Source organism: Meleagris gallopavo, chromosome 3 (genome assembly GCF_905368555.1).
Source record: "Meleagris gallopavo chromosome 3, MGAL_WU_HG_1.1, whole genome shotgun sequence".
Lineage (NCBI taxonomy): Eukaryota > Metazoa > Chordata > Aves > Galliformes > Phasianidae > Meleagris > Meleagris gallopavo.
In genome coordinates this window covers 83,152,344-83,169,257 of record NC_139406.1, presented here as the reverse complement: position 1 = coordinate 83,169,257, position 16,914 = coordinate 83,152,344, and the positions used below count along the sequence as shown (strand labels likewise).

The window sequence follows — 16,914 nt, the reverse complement described above, 5'->3', positions numbered from 1 at the left end:
GCATCAAAGAATACAGGAAGCTTTTCTCCTGCTGTACTCTTCATGGTTTAAGCAGGTACTCTTGATGTTCAGCGTGACAGCTTGGATTGTTTGGAGGGATTTGGGGGATAAGCAGCAGTTTGCCTGCAGAGCGCACAGATCTGTGTGCTCACTGCAGCCAGAGATGCAAGGAAGATGCAAGGAGTGTGGCACTGTGTGTGTGAGTGGTCTCACCCAACCTGCCTCAGCATGGCAGCATTGTAGGGCTGGCACCACTGTTGCCATGTAAAGGAGAAAGTGCCAATACATTCTTTGAATTCCATACTGTGAACTCAGACTTCACTATCTTTCTGAGCGTGCGTTTGATGAGTTTAGGGCTAGAAGTGCAGAGTTCTACTCTTCTCTGTCTTGAGATGACTCTGTTTCACTGTCTGTGACAGGTGGGATGTTACACTTGTTTTTTTAAGCAAGTTAAGTGTTATGTATGACATTTCCTTGTATTGCAGGCTCAAGCAGCCAGCTGGCATCAGAGCCATGCAGTGTTGCTCTCCCTGGCTTTTGTGAAAATGGAATCACTAAGGCTGGAAAAGACCACTAAGATCATGTCCAACTGTCAGCACATCACCATGCCCACCAGACCACATCCTTCAGTACCACATCTCCATGGTTCTTGAACATCTCCAGGGATAGTGACTCCACCTCCCTGGGCAGCCTGTGCCAATGCATCACCTCTCTTTCTGAGAATTTTTTCTTACTATTCAACCTGAACTTCTCATAATGAATAAGGCTGAGGTAGCTAACGTTGAAAATAGGAGTGATGCTGCAAAAAAATAGAAGGATATGACAGTGAGGATAAAACTGTGCGTGAGGATTGCCATGATGGACAGTGCAACAACTGACTTTAAATGTGGTACTGGGCAAAATGAGGCTTGGGGCAATCTGGGTAATGGCAAGCACCCATGTCCTGGGCTCTTGTCATCCCTTTATCTGCAATTTGGTTACAGTGGTAGGCAGCTCCTCCTGGTCTTGCTGTTTTGTCTCCTGTGCTTTAGAGGAAAAGTCTGGAAAGATGGTAGGTTTGTAATCTCCTCTTCTACTAAGCCGTGCTGAAACGAATGTGGAGATGCACTAAATAAATGATGAGCAATGGAGTTGAGTCAGGAGTATTTCTGCCTGTATTTGATATTGTTGTAAAATTGCCTTTGGAGCACACAGGGCAGACTCCATGAGAAAGCACCAGAAGGAGGTTTAGTGCCTTCAGAAGGCCAGCCCCTTACCTGCCAGCTAACACTGGATGCTGCTCAGAACTGGCCCTGGTGGGTGAGAAAGCAGCTCGGAGTCGGGGCACGGTCTCCTGTGTTGGTTGGGGTGTGCAGCAAGTCCTCTGTCGGCTTTGTATCGCTGAGGCATTACAGACTTACTCTAGACTTCCAGAGCTGATAATGTCTTAAGATAGCTTGAAATGATTTTTGCCTCCCTGTATCCCTCCACAATCTTCCCCTCCATTCACCAAGGCTTGCTCTGCTGGAAGAAGTGGCAGCATGTAAAAATAGCACCGCCTTATTCTGCAGATCTGCTTGCTTTGGGGTTTCAGTTAGATCTGCTGACTTGGATTTAAAAATAATTCTTCTGCTTTTTGCACCTGCTTGTCCTAATTGTGCTTGATTTTGTGTTTTGGAGGCAGCAGCTGCTTGGGTGCAGCTGAAATCCTTGCTGGACTTTGATCAGCAGCGCAGGTGGGGAGAGACCTGAGAGAAGGATTTTGGAGTCAGAGGTGTTTGTTGGGCTGGCAAATGCTGCACTGCTGTTCTACAAAGAGTAGAAGTATTTGCAGGCTTCCCACAGTCCCTCTGGAAGCTGCAGGTTGAGAGCCGAGCGCAGTGCTAGGCGTGCAGTGGGATTGCACTTGGTGTTCCAACACATTTGCTGTAAGTGTATTATCCCTTTCCCTCATTGAATGTTGCTGGAGTCTAATCAGATTACATTGCAGTTCATAGCGTTAGACAAAATAAAGAGCTGTATTTCAGAACATAGGGATCTTGAATTACTGCCTTCTTCACACATCGGGCTGACATTAAATGCTCATTTAGAGTCAGATTCATGAAGGTACTGAGGTCAGTGTCTCTGGTTATCTAAATAGATTTCAGCCATCATCTTTTGACCATCTGGAACATGCAGTGAACACGTTCTTGGGTGCAGTGAGCAGTCCTGAATGGAGCCTTCCTTCAGACACAGCCCAGCCTGTGCTTGTGTGGCTGCTGGGATGGGCAGGGAGCGCACCAAAGCAGCAAACAGCTGTGGCCCTGAATTCTTCAGCCATTTCAGGAATTCCCTTTTCATTATAAAGAGGCCTTTTTATTAGCTCATGCTGTATTTTCTTGTGTTTTTTTAGGGGGGAGAGTGTTTGAGGTGGATGACTCACATTGCCTGCCTTCCTTAAGCCATTAGTGGATGTAGTCTGGGAAGAAAGCAGTTGATTCTGCTCAAGTTAAAATTGTTAGACTTACTAAGCTATTCATAGGGCTGTTCATAGAATGACTTCAGAAACACACTGAACTATCCATTTGAAAAGAAATGTGGAAAACGTATGGACAGTAACAGTGGGCACAACTTCAGTGTGAGCGTGGGTGTTGATCAGACCATGCCAGTTTACCTTAAGGAAATTATTTGTACTCCAAGGAATAAATGTAAATAATAGTCCTTGGAAAACACAAGTGTGGAATTTGCTGTCCTCAGCAAATCTCTTTCTAATGATGCTTTATTTTCATGGCATTAAATCCTTGATGTGGAAGTTTGTGTTTTAATAAAAACTAGCAACAGGCGTCTAGCAAGAGAGATGGATTTCTTGATAGATATCTCCAGAATTAAGTGGCTGCTGCCTGTGTTGGCAGCAGTGATTATGGAGGCGGCACGGGGGACCAAGCCACAGCAATACTCCTTGCACAAATGTGCTTTTTTCTCTTGTTCTTGTTGCTGAGAAACTCTTTTGGATGGACGTGTACTGCTCTCCAATGTGATGCCACAGTTTGGTGAGGGATTTTGCTTCTGAGAAGTTTGCGAATCAGTGACAGACTTTGCAAGTTTCTCCAAATTGATATCGATACCTTCTGCAGTAATTTGATGCAAACCTTCCCAGTGTCTTTCCAGTCACCTGTGTGTGTGCTGTGCCCTTTTTAAAAGAGGACAACATATGAGCTTCTCTGCTCGCCCTGAGGGCTGACTAATTCCAAACTGTCCAAGGATAAGAGCAGGGCTAGTTCATGACCGTATTTAATGTGTCTGATGGACTGAGAGTAACCCATGTGTTGAACTCTGCATGCATGGGTGGAATTCTGACCCTGAGTGTCTGATGGCAGCCCTCGTGTTGGTTCCTGTGGGGCTGAGGCTTTGCCCTGTGCTCTGCTCAGAGAACAGCCAGGGTAAGCAGAAATGCTGCTGAACAGAGGAATAAGCTAGATCACAAGAAGTCATAAGAGATTTTGTGCACGTTCTGTAACATACTGACTGAACACGGTCACGGGCTGTTTGCTGTAAGGACTTCCTGAAGCTGGTGGTTGCTGGAGCAGACTGTGCTGGGGAGATTCCTTCTGCCTGTGCTGTACTGCCTGAAGCCTCTTCCTCCTTTAAAATTCACACAAAAGCAGTTTTAAGGCCCTGTTAGTCTCATCCGTGAATGAATGCTACTGTTTTCTACACAAGAGAAAATAGACCACCTAATGCATTTTCTTCTTGGGATTGTCTGTGCTCTGTGGAGTTGTAGCTACCATGGCAAGTTCATGGCAGGCTTCTATCAACGTTTTCCAGACAGCTTACCCAAAAGGGCTCTCAGATGAAGACTGTAAAACATTCCAAGCAATCTATTCCTTGTAATGTCATCAAGAGGTATGCACAGTGGTCTGGCAGAGTTGTTCACTTTTATTAAATTTCATTAATCTAAAATACTTTGACCTTGAATCTACATTTATGGATCCAGCATTCTCTGAAAGATGTCAGAATTTAAGCTTATTTAAAATACATCAAGAAATGTTTTTTAGCTGGTTCTGAACTGGAACTTTGAGAGGCTTTCCCAATCGCTTCTCAGAGGGGCTTTTCATAGCTGTAGGAATAAGGATGTCCAGTTTTGTTTTCCTGGGTGGTCAACGCAGAACAGCGTCACTGTTGTCTGCAGTTCTTGATGTGTTTTTCCAACTCATGAGACTTGCTTGGAAGCCACTGACTCAAACATGAGGTGCTACCATAGCTCCAGTTTTAGGTTTCCGTCCCCTGTGCCAGTCACTTTCAGGCAAAAGCCTTCCTTCTCCCCTGCCTGCTGTGACACCCAGTTGCCAGTCCCAACATCCATATGTGTGATTGAGGCATACACATAAGCAGTTGTGCAAGAACAAGGTCCATGCCCTGTGCAATCAGTGATGGAAACTCCTTGCTTTTCTAAAAGCTTGGGCTTAGATAAGGGTTGAGTAATGACCATTAGCTTCGGTTTCCCGCTGTTATCATCCTGTCATAGCCTCCGTGTTCAGAGCTGTATTTAATAATCCAGCCTGTGTTCAGCTCCTGCTTTAATCTTAATGGAAGCCTCTTCTGATAACTTTGAAGTTACAAAAGTATTACACTCGTTTTTCATCGTTCTCTCCATTTTGGGAAAGAGGGAAGTTGTGGCACATTTGGACTCTGCCCTTGGAGATAAAGATGAGCTGGTCAATAGGTCGGGGCCTCGGAGGCGTTCCCTGACAGGCCGCCATCCCACGAGCTCTGGGCCTGCTCAGAGTGAGGCAAGAGGAGCGAGATAAGAGCTCGATTGTAGGGAGCTGTGTGGAGCGCTCAGAGTCTGTGCAGCCGTACAGCTGCACATTTCATCAAATAATCATTTCCTTGATCTATGATCATTATTAAGTAGAAACATAATGGCTCCAATAAAACAATTGAGTCTCTTCCCTACAGTCTCTTCCTGTTGGCTCTCTGTGATGTTGAACGACAAGCAAGCGTCAAAGAAAATCATTTATGCCATCATAGTGCCCTCATTGTAGTGTTGTGGTCCGCAGGCTTTCATTTAATTATCTACCATGGAAGTTTTTGTCTTTCACGGGATTAGACAGGGGAGGGGAGAGCCAAAGTACATTTGCCTTGTGGAACCCCATTTACTTACGAGAAACAAATCTGACATTATCACCCACTTTCTTATCAAATTTGGCAGGAACATTTCATTAAGCCTCTTTCTCTGAGTGGGAAATCTGATGAATATAGCTCTGATCTCCAGTTTCAAAGTATTACTTTACACATTCTCAAGCATTGTTTGCCTTAATGGATGCATTATTGTAGTATGGCAGAGAAGTGGGTAATTTATAGTCCCATTTTATAAGGAGAGAGCCCAAGGCACAGTAGTTTAACTTTCATAACTGCAGGGCAATGTGCAGAGCCTGGTTCACCCACCCAGCATTGTCCTGAGTTGATGGCAAATTTGTTAATCTGGGTTCTGCCGTTATCTTCAGGAAATCAGACCTGCTGGGGAATGTCCCAACTTTCTGCCAGGGACATGCTTGTAAGTGGGGGGCACATGGGCAGTACTTCCAGCCCTGGAGCTCTGCTGCTTCATTCACATGCTCTTTTTGCCACTGAGTTGTGATAGCACTGAAATGCGAGTTATCTCCAGATGGTTTGCTGCCCTATCCTGCCTATTTCCTGGCACTGTCCTAGTCTAAGCAGGCAAGTGGTCAGTTCTGGAGCCAGTCTTTCTGAAAAGATGAACCTTAAAAAACATTTAGAGGCCAAGGTAAATTTCCTATGGTTCTGGTGTAGCCCGGTGCAATACACTTCTTCCTGGATTTTGAAAGGTCTTCTGTGTTGTACTTGAATACTAAACTGTGTACCTGCCGTAAAGACTTATGCACATCAGTGGTGCTTTAGACACTACAGCATGTATGTTGGCAATTCTTTTGTCCTGTGTGTAAACCTCTGCTGTAACACAGAGTGATTATTTATATAAAGGATTTTCGTTCTTTGTAGATGATAGAACAGTGAGGTAAAGCTCAGATGATATTGAAGTGATTTACTGCACGGAGACAAAGCAGTATGGTTCAGGCATGGGAGGCAGTGGGCGAGTGCTGTCCTTCCTCAGTCAGTCTCTGGTTTTTAACCAGGGGTTGTTCAAAGCACTCCAAAGCACATCTTGTGTTGGTGCATCTGAGGAAGTGAGACCTTCAAATGCTGCTACTGGGCATTCAGAACTCTGCCAGAGCTGTACCTGCAAGTTACAGGCTGCTGCACCTTGGGGAGGTCTGCAGGGATGTGGTTCCAGCCTCTGCTGACCCAAAGAGTGTGCCTGTATGGAAAAGTCCCTTCCTTGTTGCCAAGGTTCTATCTCCTATGCTTATTTAAACTTCCATAACATTATTTCTTTCAGGCTGGGCCAGGCTCTGAGCATCCTTATCTGGTTATACATGTCCCTGTTCATTGCAATTGGACTGGATGATCTTTAAAGGTCCCTTTCAACTCAAACGATTCTGTGATTCTAAACAGGATTTGGCCATGAGAAGCAGCCCAGTTGTGGCATCCCATGCTGAGCAGAGCCCCATTCCCGTCGCTGCAGCACAGAGCAGCCTGACCTTGCTGCTCATCAGCTGCCTGCCAGAGGAATAACAACAAAGCTGGCCACTGTCTGCACTTAACAGTGCTGCAATTGTTGGGGTGAGAGCCTGGATGCAGCCCTTAACATGGTCCCATGACAGGAGGAGCAGGGAAGAGCATGGGCGAGTCTGGAAAGCCTCTGTATAGGGGATGTGCATTCCCTGCAAGCATCGCTTTGGTGATTTGTGGGTGGGGGCGTTTTTTAGCAAGCACGTCTACCAGCAGATAGACTGAGTCCTGCATTGCTGGTTTGCTCACTCTGCTAACCCTGTCCATCTTGCACCACTTGAATGGATGTATTTATACATTGGTTACTTGGATTTCAGTTAAAAATGTGTTACCTTGCAGTTTAATATTAGTAGTAACTGACCCCCATTTCCTAGTCTCTAAAATATATGGTGCCTTATTTCCTGTTTATTATTCTAAAATGATGCTTCCTTTTTCATATAATGGGCTGAGGAAAGGAGTGTCAGTTAACCTTAGTCAGTCTTTCATATTAAAGGGCTTAAGCGAGTTCTTCAGCATGAGTCTTCCTGCCTCCTGCTTGACCTTGATTGAGCATTGCTCTACCTATGGCCCTGCGAGTTCTGGGGTTATTTCGCAGCTCATTTTGCTCCATCTCTGTTGTTCTGCCCCATTAGCTTCTAAGTTCCATTGACGCGCCTGTGTCTCCAGAAGAATGCACGTCTTTCAGGACAGAGATGCTCTTCTCATTGCAGACATTGTCCTGTTCCTCCAGTTGCTTTCTCTCCGTTTGTTCTTTCTATGCTGCTTTTTGGGCACCATTGTCTATGGCAGCTTGTGCTTTCCCATGCAGCATCACTTGAAGGGCCAGGCTGGGTTAGTGAGCCTGCAGCTCTCACTGTTACCAAACCATATTTCAAAACACAATGAAAACATGAGTAACTGGGCGAGTAGCAAAAAGGGTTTTCTGTTTATCTTTTAGGACAATGTAAAATACCAAATAGCCACAATTTGTTCCAGTTACTGTCTTTGTTCCAGAGCCATTTTGTGGGCATGAGATTTAATTCAGTAAGAATGCAAGAAGATGGTGACTTCTGTTTTCATGCTTTAAAAAAATAAATAAAATGGTTAAAGTTACCAAGTTTCTCTCCTAGAAGAATATTTGTCACTTGTGCCATTTTTAGCAACAGAAGGGCAAAACCTAAGAAAGATATTTATATAATATAATACAAGCCTGAGTTTATTTTAAAAATCAAATTAGACTTCCAAATAGATGCTGCTACCTTGACTGTTCCAGAGGTTATTACAGTTTGAAAAACACTTTTTACAGATGTTGATCTCTGTATCCTGAAAGCAGTAGATTTTGTTTGCAAATAGCGACTAAGCAATTACCAAAACTAATGCTAACCAAGACAAAAAAATGCTGGATTTAATATGCTGTTCAGAGTTGGCATTGCTGCTTCAAGTGGGAAATGGAGGGATGTGTGCTTTTCAAAGGGAGAACTACTGAGGAAGACTTGATAAAAATAATTAATTCTTGCTGTGCAGTTGTCAGAAGCTGAGATGGCTGAGGGCATAGAACAAATAGTGCCATCTTCTGGCAATGTGGTAGTAAAATGTGTGATCTCAGAACACAGGTGTGTGAAATGCTAATGGTTGGGTCTGTGATAGATGAGGGGATTTGTAGGACTGGATATATATTCTTTTGGGTCTTAGGGGTTTAAATATGAGAAAACTGTATTGAGTTCCCTGAGTTTATCTCCACGATGTGGAATAGCGCTAAAATATTCCATCTTGCTGTGGGTGCCCAGTTTGTTGCCAGTGTGGCATCTCAATCCCTTCTCTTTTAATTATTCTGCCAATTGTAAGGTCTGATGGCACGAAAAGCTGTTGGGAAGAACTGCTTTAATCGTGCTTAAATGTTCAGATCTAGTCTCTGGATGAACAAAAATTAAACTCTTTCCAAGGTGATAAATACCACTGGGAACTGCCTGGCTAATGCAGCCCAGTCAATTTTACAGCTGTTACAAATCTGTTTTTTTCAGTTGCTCTGGAAGAGTCAGCACATGCTGTCATGACTGCATCACAGGGAGGATTTGTATCAGTGTCTCATCTTCTTTGTGTTTTGTTTTTCAGGTGGCACCAGAGAAATTGGCTCTGCTCTAACCAGGATGTGCATGAGGCACAGGAGTATAGAGTCCAAACTCCGACAGTTCTCCAGGTGAGTGGCTCTGCACCTGGCCTAGAGCTTGACGCTCCACTTCCTTTGCTCTCAGACTGCATATGCACTGCAGGCATCCCTTTCAGCAGGGAACACAAAAAGCTGTGCACCACCATTGGTACTCCAGCTCGTCTCTGCCCCCGTCACTGAGAACAGCATGTATTTTCTCTCCCTCAGTGCACTAGGTGTTGAAAAAGCTGGGAAAGGCAGGATGTCACTGCATGTTCTGTGGGCTGGGCTCTAAATGCTGCCAGTTCCCACTGTTGCTCGCTGCTGAGCAGGTGGCTGCTGGTGTGACAAACCTATCTTTATTTCAGATGTTTAAACTTTGTCACTAGATTTTGAAGAAACCACAAATGTGGTGCTGCTTCCCTGAGAGCCCAAAAGGTTTGCTGCCAAGAAAGAAACTTTCAGCAAAAAAATACAGAAAAGGCAAATTTCCTAATTCCCTTTTTGCAGTTAGACTGTAGAGGTAACAGAAGAGGATGAACTCACCTGTGAGCTGGGCTACACTTAAAGAACCTATTTCTGTAGTAGAGAGCAGTTTGCACACGTGCTCTTTTAACCAGAGACTTAAAAAGATGTATTTGACCTGAGATGAACTAATATGCTGCTTTACCATTTGCCTGATGACTTCCTTATAAAGTAAAGATATTTATGAAATTGGCTGAGAACTTCTGTCTCCAGTTACCCTAGAGTTAGCTACTTAAATAATTTGATCCCAGTGTGATTAGCTAGGGGAGCATCGCTAGTGCTGTACCAGTGGTTCTGCTGCAAGAGGTGAGGCACACGGGTGGACAGGATTTTGTTTCCTTCTATAGCTGCTCTGTCTTCATGTGAATATACACGTGCTATTTGATTTTACAATCACCATGGCTGCATGAAACTTCTCAGTGTTGGTGGTATCCGTTCAGACTGCATTGTTTGTGACAGATGAGCAGCATCTAACTGTTTCCATTGCCCCATTTCAGATTGCTTCTCTGTTTTACGCTCTGTTCCTCATTGTCCTGAACTTCTGCAAAGTAATTCTGGTTATCTTGTAGTGTGGATTCTTTTTAATCCAGTCCTTTTGCTTTCTTCAGCTTAAACATTTTTGTGTTCTGGTGTTTACAGTGTGACACTGGTAGCTGTCACAGCAAAAGTAAAAATACTCCAGTATTGACCTTGGCTGTCTCTGTAAGAATAAGGGCATCTGCAGGATTTGATTGCTCTTTGTGTTTTTTCAACAAAATTAGTGCTTTAATTGACTGTCTGATAAACCCACTTCAAGAACAGATGGAAGAGTGGAAGAAAGTGGCCAATCAACTGGATAAAGACCATGCAAAAGGTAGTTACAGAGGAAGAATTTTTTAATAGGAGTAAGATTGTAATACCAGTTTTTCTCCCTCTTTTTATGTTTGTAGTGGGAACCTGAATGATGTGCTTAGATATGTATAGCAGCTTTTCTCTTCTAAAACATTCTTTCCAAAATGCCTAACCAGTTTTAACCCTTACTTGTACATTTTGGTGTTTAATTTTTCAGGACTGCAAAGGATGGGTTGTTTTTTTCACACTGGCAAGCAGTAGCTAGGTTTAACTGTTAGCCCACTCCTGCTGCATGTTGTGTGGTAGTGCTGAGGACTGGGGATACCACATCTATCTCTCTGAGGCCCAGGGGTGTCATTAAAAGCTAACTGTAAGATCATGTTATGTCTCAGCCATAGCCCTGTAAGACATTCAGCGTCGTTACTTTTTATCTGCTGCAATCCAGAAATGTGCACCCGGGGAATTAGAAAGCTGTGCCATTGGCCACGAGATGCTCAGAACTGCAGTGCTGGGTACCACCCCAGAGGCTTTCCTGGGAGAATGAACAGGAGGCTGTGGTATATTACACAGCAGGAGTGTGCTGGTAGACACCTTTGGCTTTTCAAAACTTGTACAAGGGAATGATGGCCTTCTAACACAAGTGCTGAAAGCAGATTGCAATCTTGGAAATGAAAGGATTTTACTATGCCTTAAAGAAGCATCATTACTGTGATTTGTCATGGGGACAGGAGAACTGATGGGAGGGAGCTTGCTCAGCCCTTAGAAGAGGATTTGCTTCTTGCCCCACTCTTACAGTGGTCAAATAGAAGCAGTTATATCAGTGGCACTTCAAGAAATCCCTAGCTTGTGCTCCAAAGCGTTAAGGAGGGAGTGAATAGGAGGGAAGAATCAGTTGAGATCCTACAAGTGGGGGTGACTCACCAAAGCAGCAATGAGACTGGGGGTTAGTGTGTAGACTTGGGTGCTGGGGGTGCAGTTGGCACTTGTAAAGTTCCTGTACCTGCTTCTGTTTTTCCACCTACAGAAGAGTAGTAGCATTGACCTGCCTTTGTTAGAATGCATACGTATATATATGCATACATGCCATTTATCTTTTTAAGTATCAGTTTTCATATTTGGTATCTGTAGTGGGTCTGGACTAGCGATGGAATATTTTCTTCTGGGATTTTAATTCTTCTAGGGTTTGTAGCTCATCTGAAAATGAGGACAGCAACAGTTGTGCTCTACTTCACGAGGAAGAGCTGGCAGTGACCCTCTCTCAGGCCATGTTTTAGCACCTTCTCCCTCTGCCTGACTTTCATGCTATGTAGAGATTGTAGGATGTTTTCTGCCTTGCCCTTTCTGGATACTTGTTTTTGAACACAGATGTTTTGAGAAACTTGTCATCTCTCTTTTCCACTCTTGAGAGAGAATGGGTGTCTGAACTGAAAAGCACTCTAATTTTGTACTGTGTTCTCAGTTGTTATTTCTGTAAAGGTTTTGTTTGTTTCAGAAGGATTTGCTATGTGAATGTACACACACCCTGAAATGCTATATTAAGCCAAACATATAGGCACTGCAAAATGCAAGTTTTGAGCTGCTTTGATTAATACTAGCTATCCTCTTGAAATTTGTGATCTGATACCACAAATATAGCCTTTTCTGTGAAAAGCATCCATTTTAACATCAAATGTGTTGATACAGAGACTGTGTTTTTTTAGAGTACAAAAAAGCCCGCCAAGAGATAAAAAAGAAATCGTCTGATACACTGAAGCTACAGAAGAAAGCAAAGAAAGGTAACTTGCTCTATACATGTACTGTTATCTTCTGTGCTGAGCTCACTGACAAAGACTGAGGAGCAGTAGGACTCTGTTGTAATAATGCAGCCCTCTGGAATGTATTCCTGGTATGTACTTGAACACCAGGGTACAATTACTATATGTCATTTAAATCATATTCTGAAACTGCTCTCTACTGTTCTTACACAAAAGCCTTAAACCTGTTTGTACAAAGTCAATCATGTTTTAAAATAGAGCTCTTGCTGCAAACTTACTCCTGTTGAGAACATTGACGTTGGAACGTGACTTGTGCAGATACCTGTAAAATTTTCTGGAATCTTTTGTAATAATATAAAAATGCCATTATGTAAATGTTCTGTAGCTATTAACATTTCTTACTGTTCTTCCTTTCTACCACCTTTTTTTTTTTTTTTTTTTTTTAGCAGCCTATAATCTCCTAAATCTTGCATTATTCCTCAGAGCGTGAGAAGGTGGTACGGGCTGTTGTCAGGGGGGGTACTTGGCAACCATAGAAAACTAAAGATGAGTAAGAAAAGAAAGGGAGTTTTCTACAAAGGCAGTCTGTCTTAGCTGAGTCTTCTGCTCCTACTGCTCTCTCACCACCATCTTGCCATAGGAGTTACATCATCACATTAGCTGAGACATGCATCACCTTGATACCTTGATACCTACAGTGCTGCCATTCCTGAGGGCTTCACTCAGTAAAATGCAAACCCCACCAGGCTCTGTAAAAATGACATGGAGCTTGTGTAGAAGCAGACTTTCTCGTTCCCTTTCCTGGCACGGGGAAGGAAATGTGCTTTGAACAGCTCTCAGCCTGCAGGTTGCGACTTGCGCAAGCCCTCCTGCCTGAAAACTGCCGGCAGAGATGAGCAAAGCAAATGCTGGGGTGGGAGTTGTACCAACTTATTTAATGTGTGAGTTTAGGTCTTTTCATGCATTAACCAGAGTAGGTGAGCTGTCTATAACTGTCCTTCCTAATAGGTCAGTCAATAATAATGCTAGCAGGGAGCCACAAGACTGGAAAACCTTTGAATTTTAGCTGTCTGTGTGGAGGAAAGAGGAGGAAAAAGTTGGAAGCCAGAATGTACCTCAGTAGGCTCTGTGTGTCCGTCTGTCTATAGAAAAGTTCAATGGTCTAAATCAGATTGGTCATCTTTAGGGGGACGTGATTTTTGTGGTTTTATTTTTGGGTGATGTGTAACCTTGTTTGTCGTTTTGTGTGCTGAATTGTCTGACTACAGACCCACAGCTTTAGAGGGTCTGTGATATTCCTTCCCTTTCTTTTCCTTTCTTTACCCTTTTGTGGTTTCATCACTTGTTGCCCCTGTGTGGTAGGAGCAACCCCTCAACATGTGGCAGCTGGGAACTGAGAAAAGTATGCTTCTGATGTGGAGAGAAGGAACTGTTTTTTGAACGAGTTCCATGAGCTGGCAGTTCCTAGCTCCATTCCCTGTTTAACCTAGTTGGTAGAGTAGAGCTGTCTGCATTCTTGGAGAAGGTAACAGCACTTTCTAGGTTCTTCTGTCCCTCCAGAAATGCGCGCTGTGCCTGATGAAGAGGAGGTCAGTCCACAAGTGTCTTGTCCTCCTTCAGAGTTAAATATTTTTGAGCAGGGAGGGGAACAGTTCTCATTTTGCTGTCACTTTTATAGCAGCTGTGCTATGATTGAAATGCCTATTTTTTTAAATGTCAGTCTTTGGCTTAATTTTCTTATGCTGTGAGATGCTGTTTATGCTGATATTGAACCCTCTATATTTCTGTGCTGTATCCCTCAGAACTTCTATCCCGCACGAGGCGTTTGGGTCTAGATCCCCAGCCCAGATGGGCTGAGGCTGGGTTAGAGCTGATCATAGGGGACATCATATGGGGAAGATAGAAGCAATGGAGGCTTCCAGGTAGCCAAGAGCAAGGGCAAGGAGGATCTGCCATAATCCTGGGAAGCTGCAAGTTGTAAATGGCTGTTCTCATAGCCCCGAGGAGGAGAGAAGCAGAGAGGTGTAAAGGTTCAGAGAGGTGTAACGATGCCCCAACCTGCCACCCCACAGGCTCCCCACACAGCTGAATATAGAAGACCAAAAAGTCAAGTTTATTTTCCTCCCGTTGCCTTTTCTATCCCTACCTTGAAGGAATATGGTACTGGTCTGAGTGCACTGTGAAATGTTGTTGTGAAGTTTCTGTGTGTCCCACCTCCCTGGCAGGTTTGTTCAATGTGCTGAGCTGTGGAACATGTTGCTCCTACTGCCACTGAGGCACAAACATAGTCAAGAAGGAGTTTGTTTATGAAATGATAAAGCTGTAGGAGTTTATTTTAGGTCACAAATGGAGTTTAAACTATGGGCAGGGGAACTCTCAGGTGAAACCATCTTGGCCGGCGCATGGCTCAGTGCGTGGATGTCCTCTGTGCTGGCAGCTCTGTCTCCTTGCTGCTTGGACTTTGTTGTTCTCTTCTTCCTCAAGTAGAACCTGTCCCTTTTGATTTTTTTTTTTTTTGTAAAGTCATTGGCTCACCTATGGGAACTCTAAAACAACAAATCTGTTCCCTTCCTAATGCTTGGAAGAGTATTTTTGAGCACCCTTTGTGACTGTGGGCAAGTGAGATGTTTGCTGAATTGTGGATTTGCTTAAAATACTGTGCACGCTAAAAATGTCTTTGAGGCTTTTTCCGCTGTGACTGGATGCAGAAAGGGTTCTCTTCCGCTGTGGGCAGCTACAGATGTAGGAGGTCAGATTAACCCTGTGCTTTCCTCATTCCTGTTGTGGCAGCAGTGTCCTCTCCCTGCAGTCTCCCTCCCTGCATGCATAGAGCTCCTTGTCCTTGCCTGCATCTTACAGATATTTGGGAGAGGACTTGGGCTGCATGGCCTGTCCTGGCAGGATCTCTGTGGGTTGGGTACCTTGGCAATAAGGGGCTGAGTGCAGGTAAACTTGCTCTCTGGCTTCTTCATGGTCTCTCTGTTCTGGTTCCATGCAGCCACGTTGAAAGTTCAGGCCTGGTGTTTGAGAGCATTTATCAGAAATTCTGTTTGCACAGCAGTTGCGTTAATTGCAGTAGAGGTATTACCAAAGCTTGACGTAATGAGGAAAACATCAAGCTTTCCAAACAAAACAAAGTGATGTTGGGTTCCTTGCTGGAATATATCTGATGAAATGACAAATCCGTATGTAAATGAAGGTGGTGGCATCTTGAAAGACCTTGCAGAGCTAATTTGTTGTTGTTGTCTTTGACTATAAAGAAAAATAAAACCTTATGTGGCCTGAGTGGGCTCCTGGTGCACCTGCCAGGTCCCTGCAGTCTCTGCACGTGTTGTCATGCTCCCCACAGTGCATCCTTTCTTTCCCAAGGCAGTGTGGCCAGTTGGGCCTGTTATCCACCCCAGCACTGAAATTAGCTCTCGTCTAAACAGACAAATCTATACAGCGGGTAGAACTGCATACATTTCTTAAATTGCTCTTTATTTTCAGGCAAATGTTGGAATCAGAAGTCAGCCCAGCTAACCTGAGTCAGCAGAATAATTATGCATATATTTGCAATAAATTCCATGTTTAGGTTTTTGCTGAGTCGAGTCCTCAGAAGTGGATACATAGCAGCTAGAAGCTGTTGAATTCAGAGGAGAGAGAGCAGCTGTGGCTCTGCATGTAACCATTTTGAAAGGTTAACAAAATGCATGATTTCTAGTTTCTTTTTTTAAAAGAAGTGTCTAGCTCAAACGACTAACTTAAAATATAACAAATGCATGGGTAAAATGTAGAGTGCATGTTGGCTTTATTCTCTGTATTTCTTTTACTTTGGACAAGAAAGATAACTGGACAGGTTTCACTTCTACCGTTAGGGCAGAAGGTTTGTCTGGTAGGTTTCATTTTCAGGTTTTTCATGTCATCCTTGCAGGCTTTGAGGAAAATGTTTAAATCCAAGGGGATTTATGAAAAAGAATTAAATAAAATAAATAACAATAAAATGACAAGGTTAATATTACACATATGAATGTAAAGACTGAGTTTTGTCTCTAAACTACAGTACAGCACTACCTTGTGTCCTCTGTGTTCAGTATCCAAACCAGCACGTACTTCTGAGTTATTCAGCAGCTTGTGAAAGTAGTCTTACCAGAGCTCTAAAGAATTTGAGAGAGTAGAAGATGATTACTAATGTAATACTGTCAAAAGTGCTTTTTCTTCTCCCTCCTCCCTATTAGCAAAGGTGACGCGTTTGTGCTGTTAGTCTTTGCAGCTGTTTTTGTGTTATATTCTAGTCTTTGTAATGTTGTTACAGTGTTCTCAAGGATGACTGTGCAAACCCTGTGACTTTTAACTAAAAACCACGAAGCACTTCAACGTAACTGAGGAACATCTCAATTCCTAAAGCAAACAGGGACTTTTCCATTCGAGCACCTTGTACTCTGTCTGCATTACACTTGCCCTGTTTGGTGCAGCACCCTGGGGAGGGAGGGCTCCAGAGCGGACCGTGTCTCCATTGGGAGATGGCCTTATTTTCCTCGGCTGGTGGAGTGGGGTATGGTGCCTGCAGTGAGAGCAGGAGGACAGTCAGCACGCACTGTGGGGTCAGTAGGATAGTGCTCAGGAGGAGAAAAAACAGTGAGCAAACTATCCTTGCTGTTGCAGGGAAAAAAATCCTGTGTGAATGAGGCTGGTGTGCCTGAAGGGGTTTTCTTCTTGTTTGCTTTTACTCGCCTTGCCCTCCCCAGTCTTACAATGTAAGCTCTACTTCATAAAAATGCAATGAAGACGTGTTGGACATGTAGAAAATTCAGTGACCAGAGGTGTTACTTTGACTCTTTATTTTCATTCCTTGAGTTTCAAATGCCGCTTGAAAGTTCCCATCTTACTGACAGTGGGCCAGGTTTATTGCAAAACTTTGTATATATCTTTTGCTAATTAAAATTGTACTATGCTTAATTTTCTTGATGTTTATCCACATTGCATCAGCAATTAGTTTTTCATTTCATTAGCAGTCTATCAACGTAATTGCTGTAGAGATCATCAAGAAGAACTGTGTTGAGTAATGCAGCACCACCTCAAGTTGTGCGA

At 43.6% G+C, this 16,914-nt stretch overlaps 1 protein-coding gene across 13 annotated transcripts in view; it reads left to right on the top strand.

Annotated features, from left to right (window-relative positions):
- The window catches only part of MTSS1 (MTSS I-BAR domain containing 1), a 117,899-nt gene that overhangs the window by 75,905 nt on the left and 25,080 nt on the right, over positions 1 to 16,914 (top strand). For all 13 annotated transcript variants that reach the window (XM_085221664.1, XM_085221665.1, XM_085221667.1 and 10 more), the window contains 3 exons: positions 8,701 to 8,785; positions 10,021 to 10,112; positions 11,791 to 11,865. In XM_085221664.1, the coding sequence (XP_085077790.1) occupies positions 8,736 to 8,785; positions 10,021 to 10,112; positions 11,791 to 11,865 (217 nt within the window). In that variant the 5' untranslated portion in view covers positions 8,701 to 8,735. The remainder of the gene's footprint in view (positions 1 to 8,700; positions 8,786 to 10,020; positions 10,113 to 11,790; positions 11,866 to 16,914) is intronic.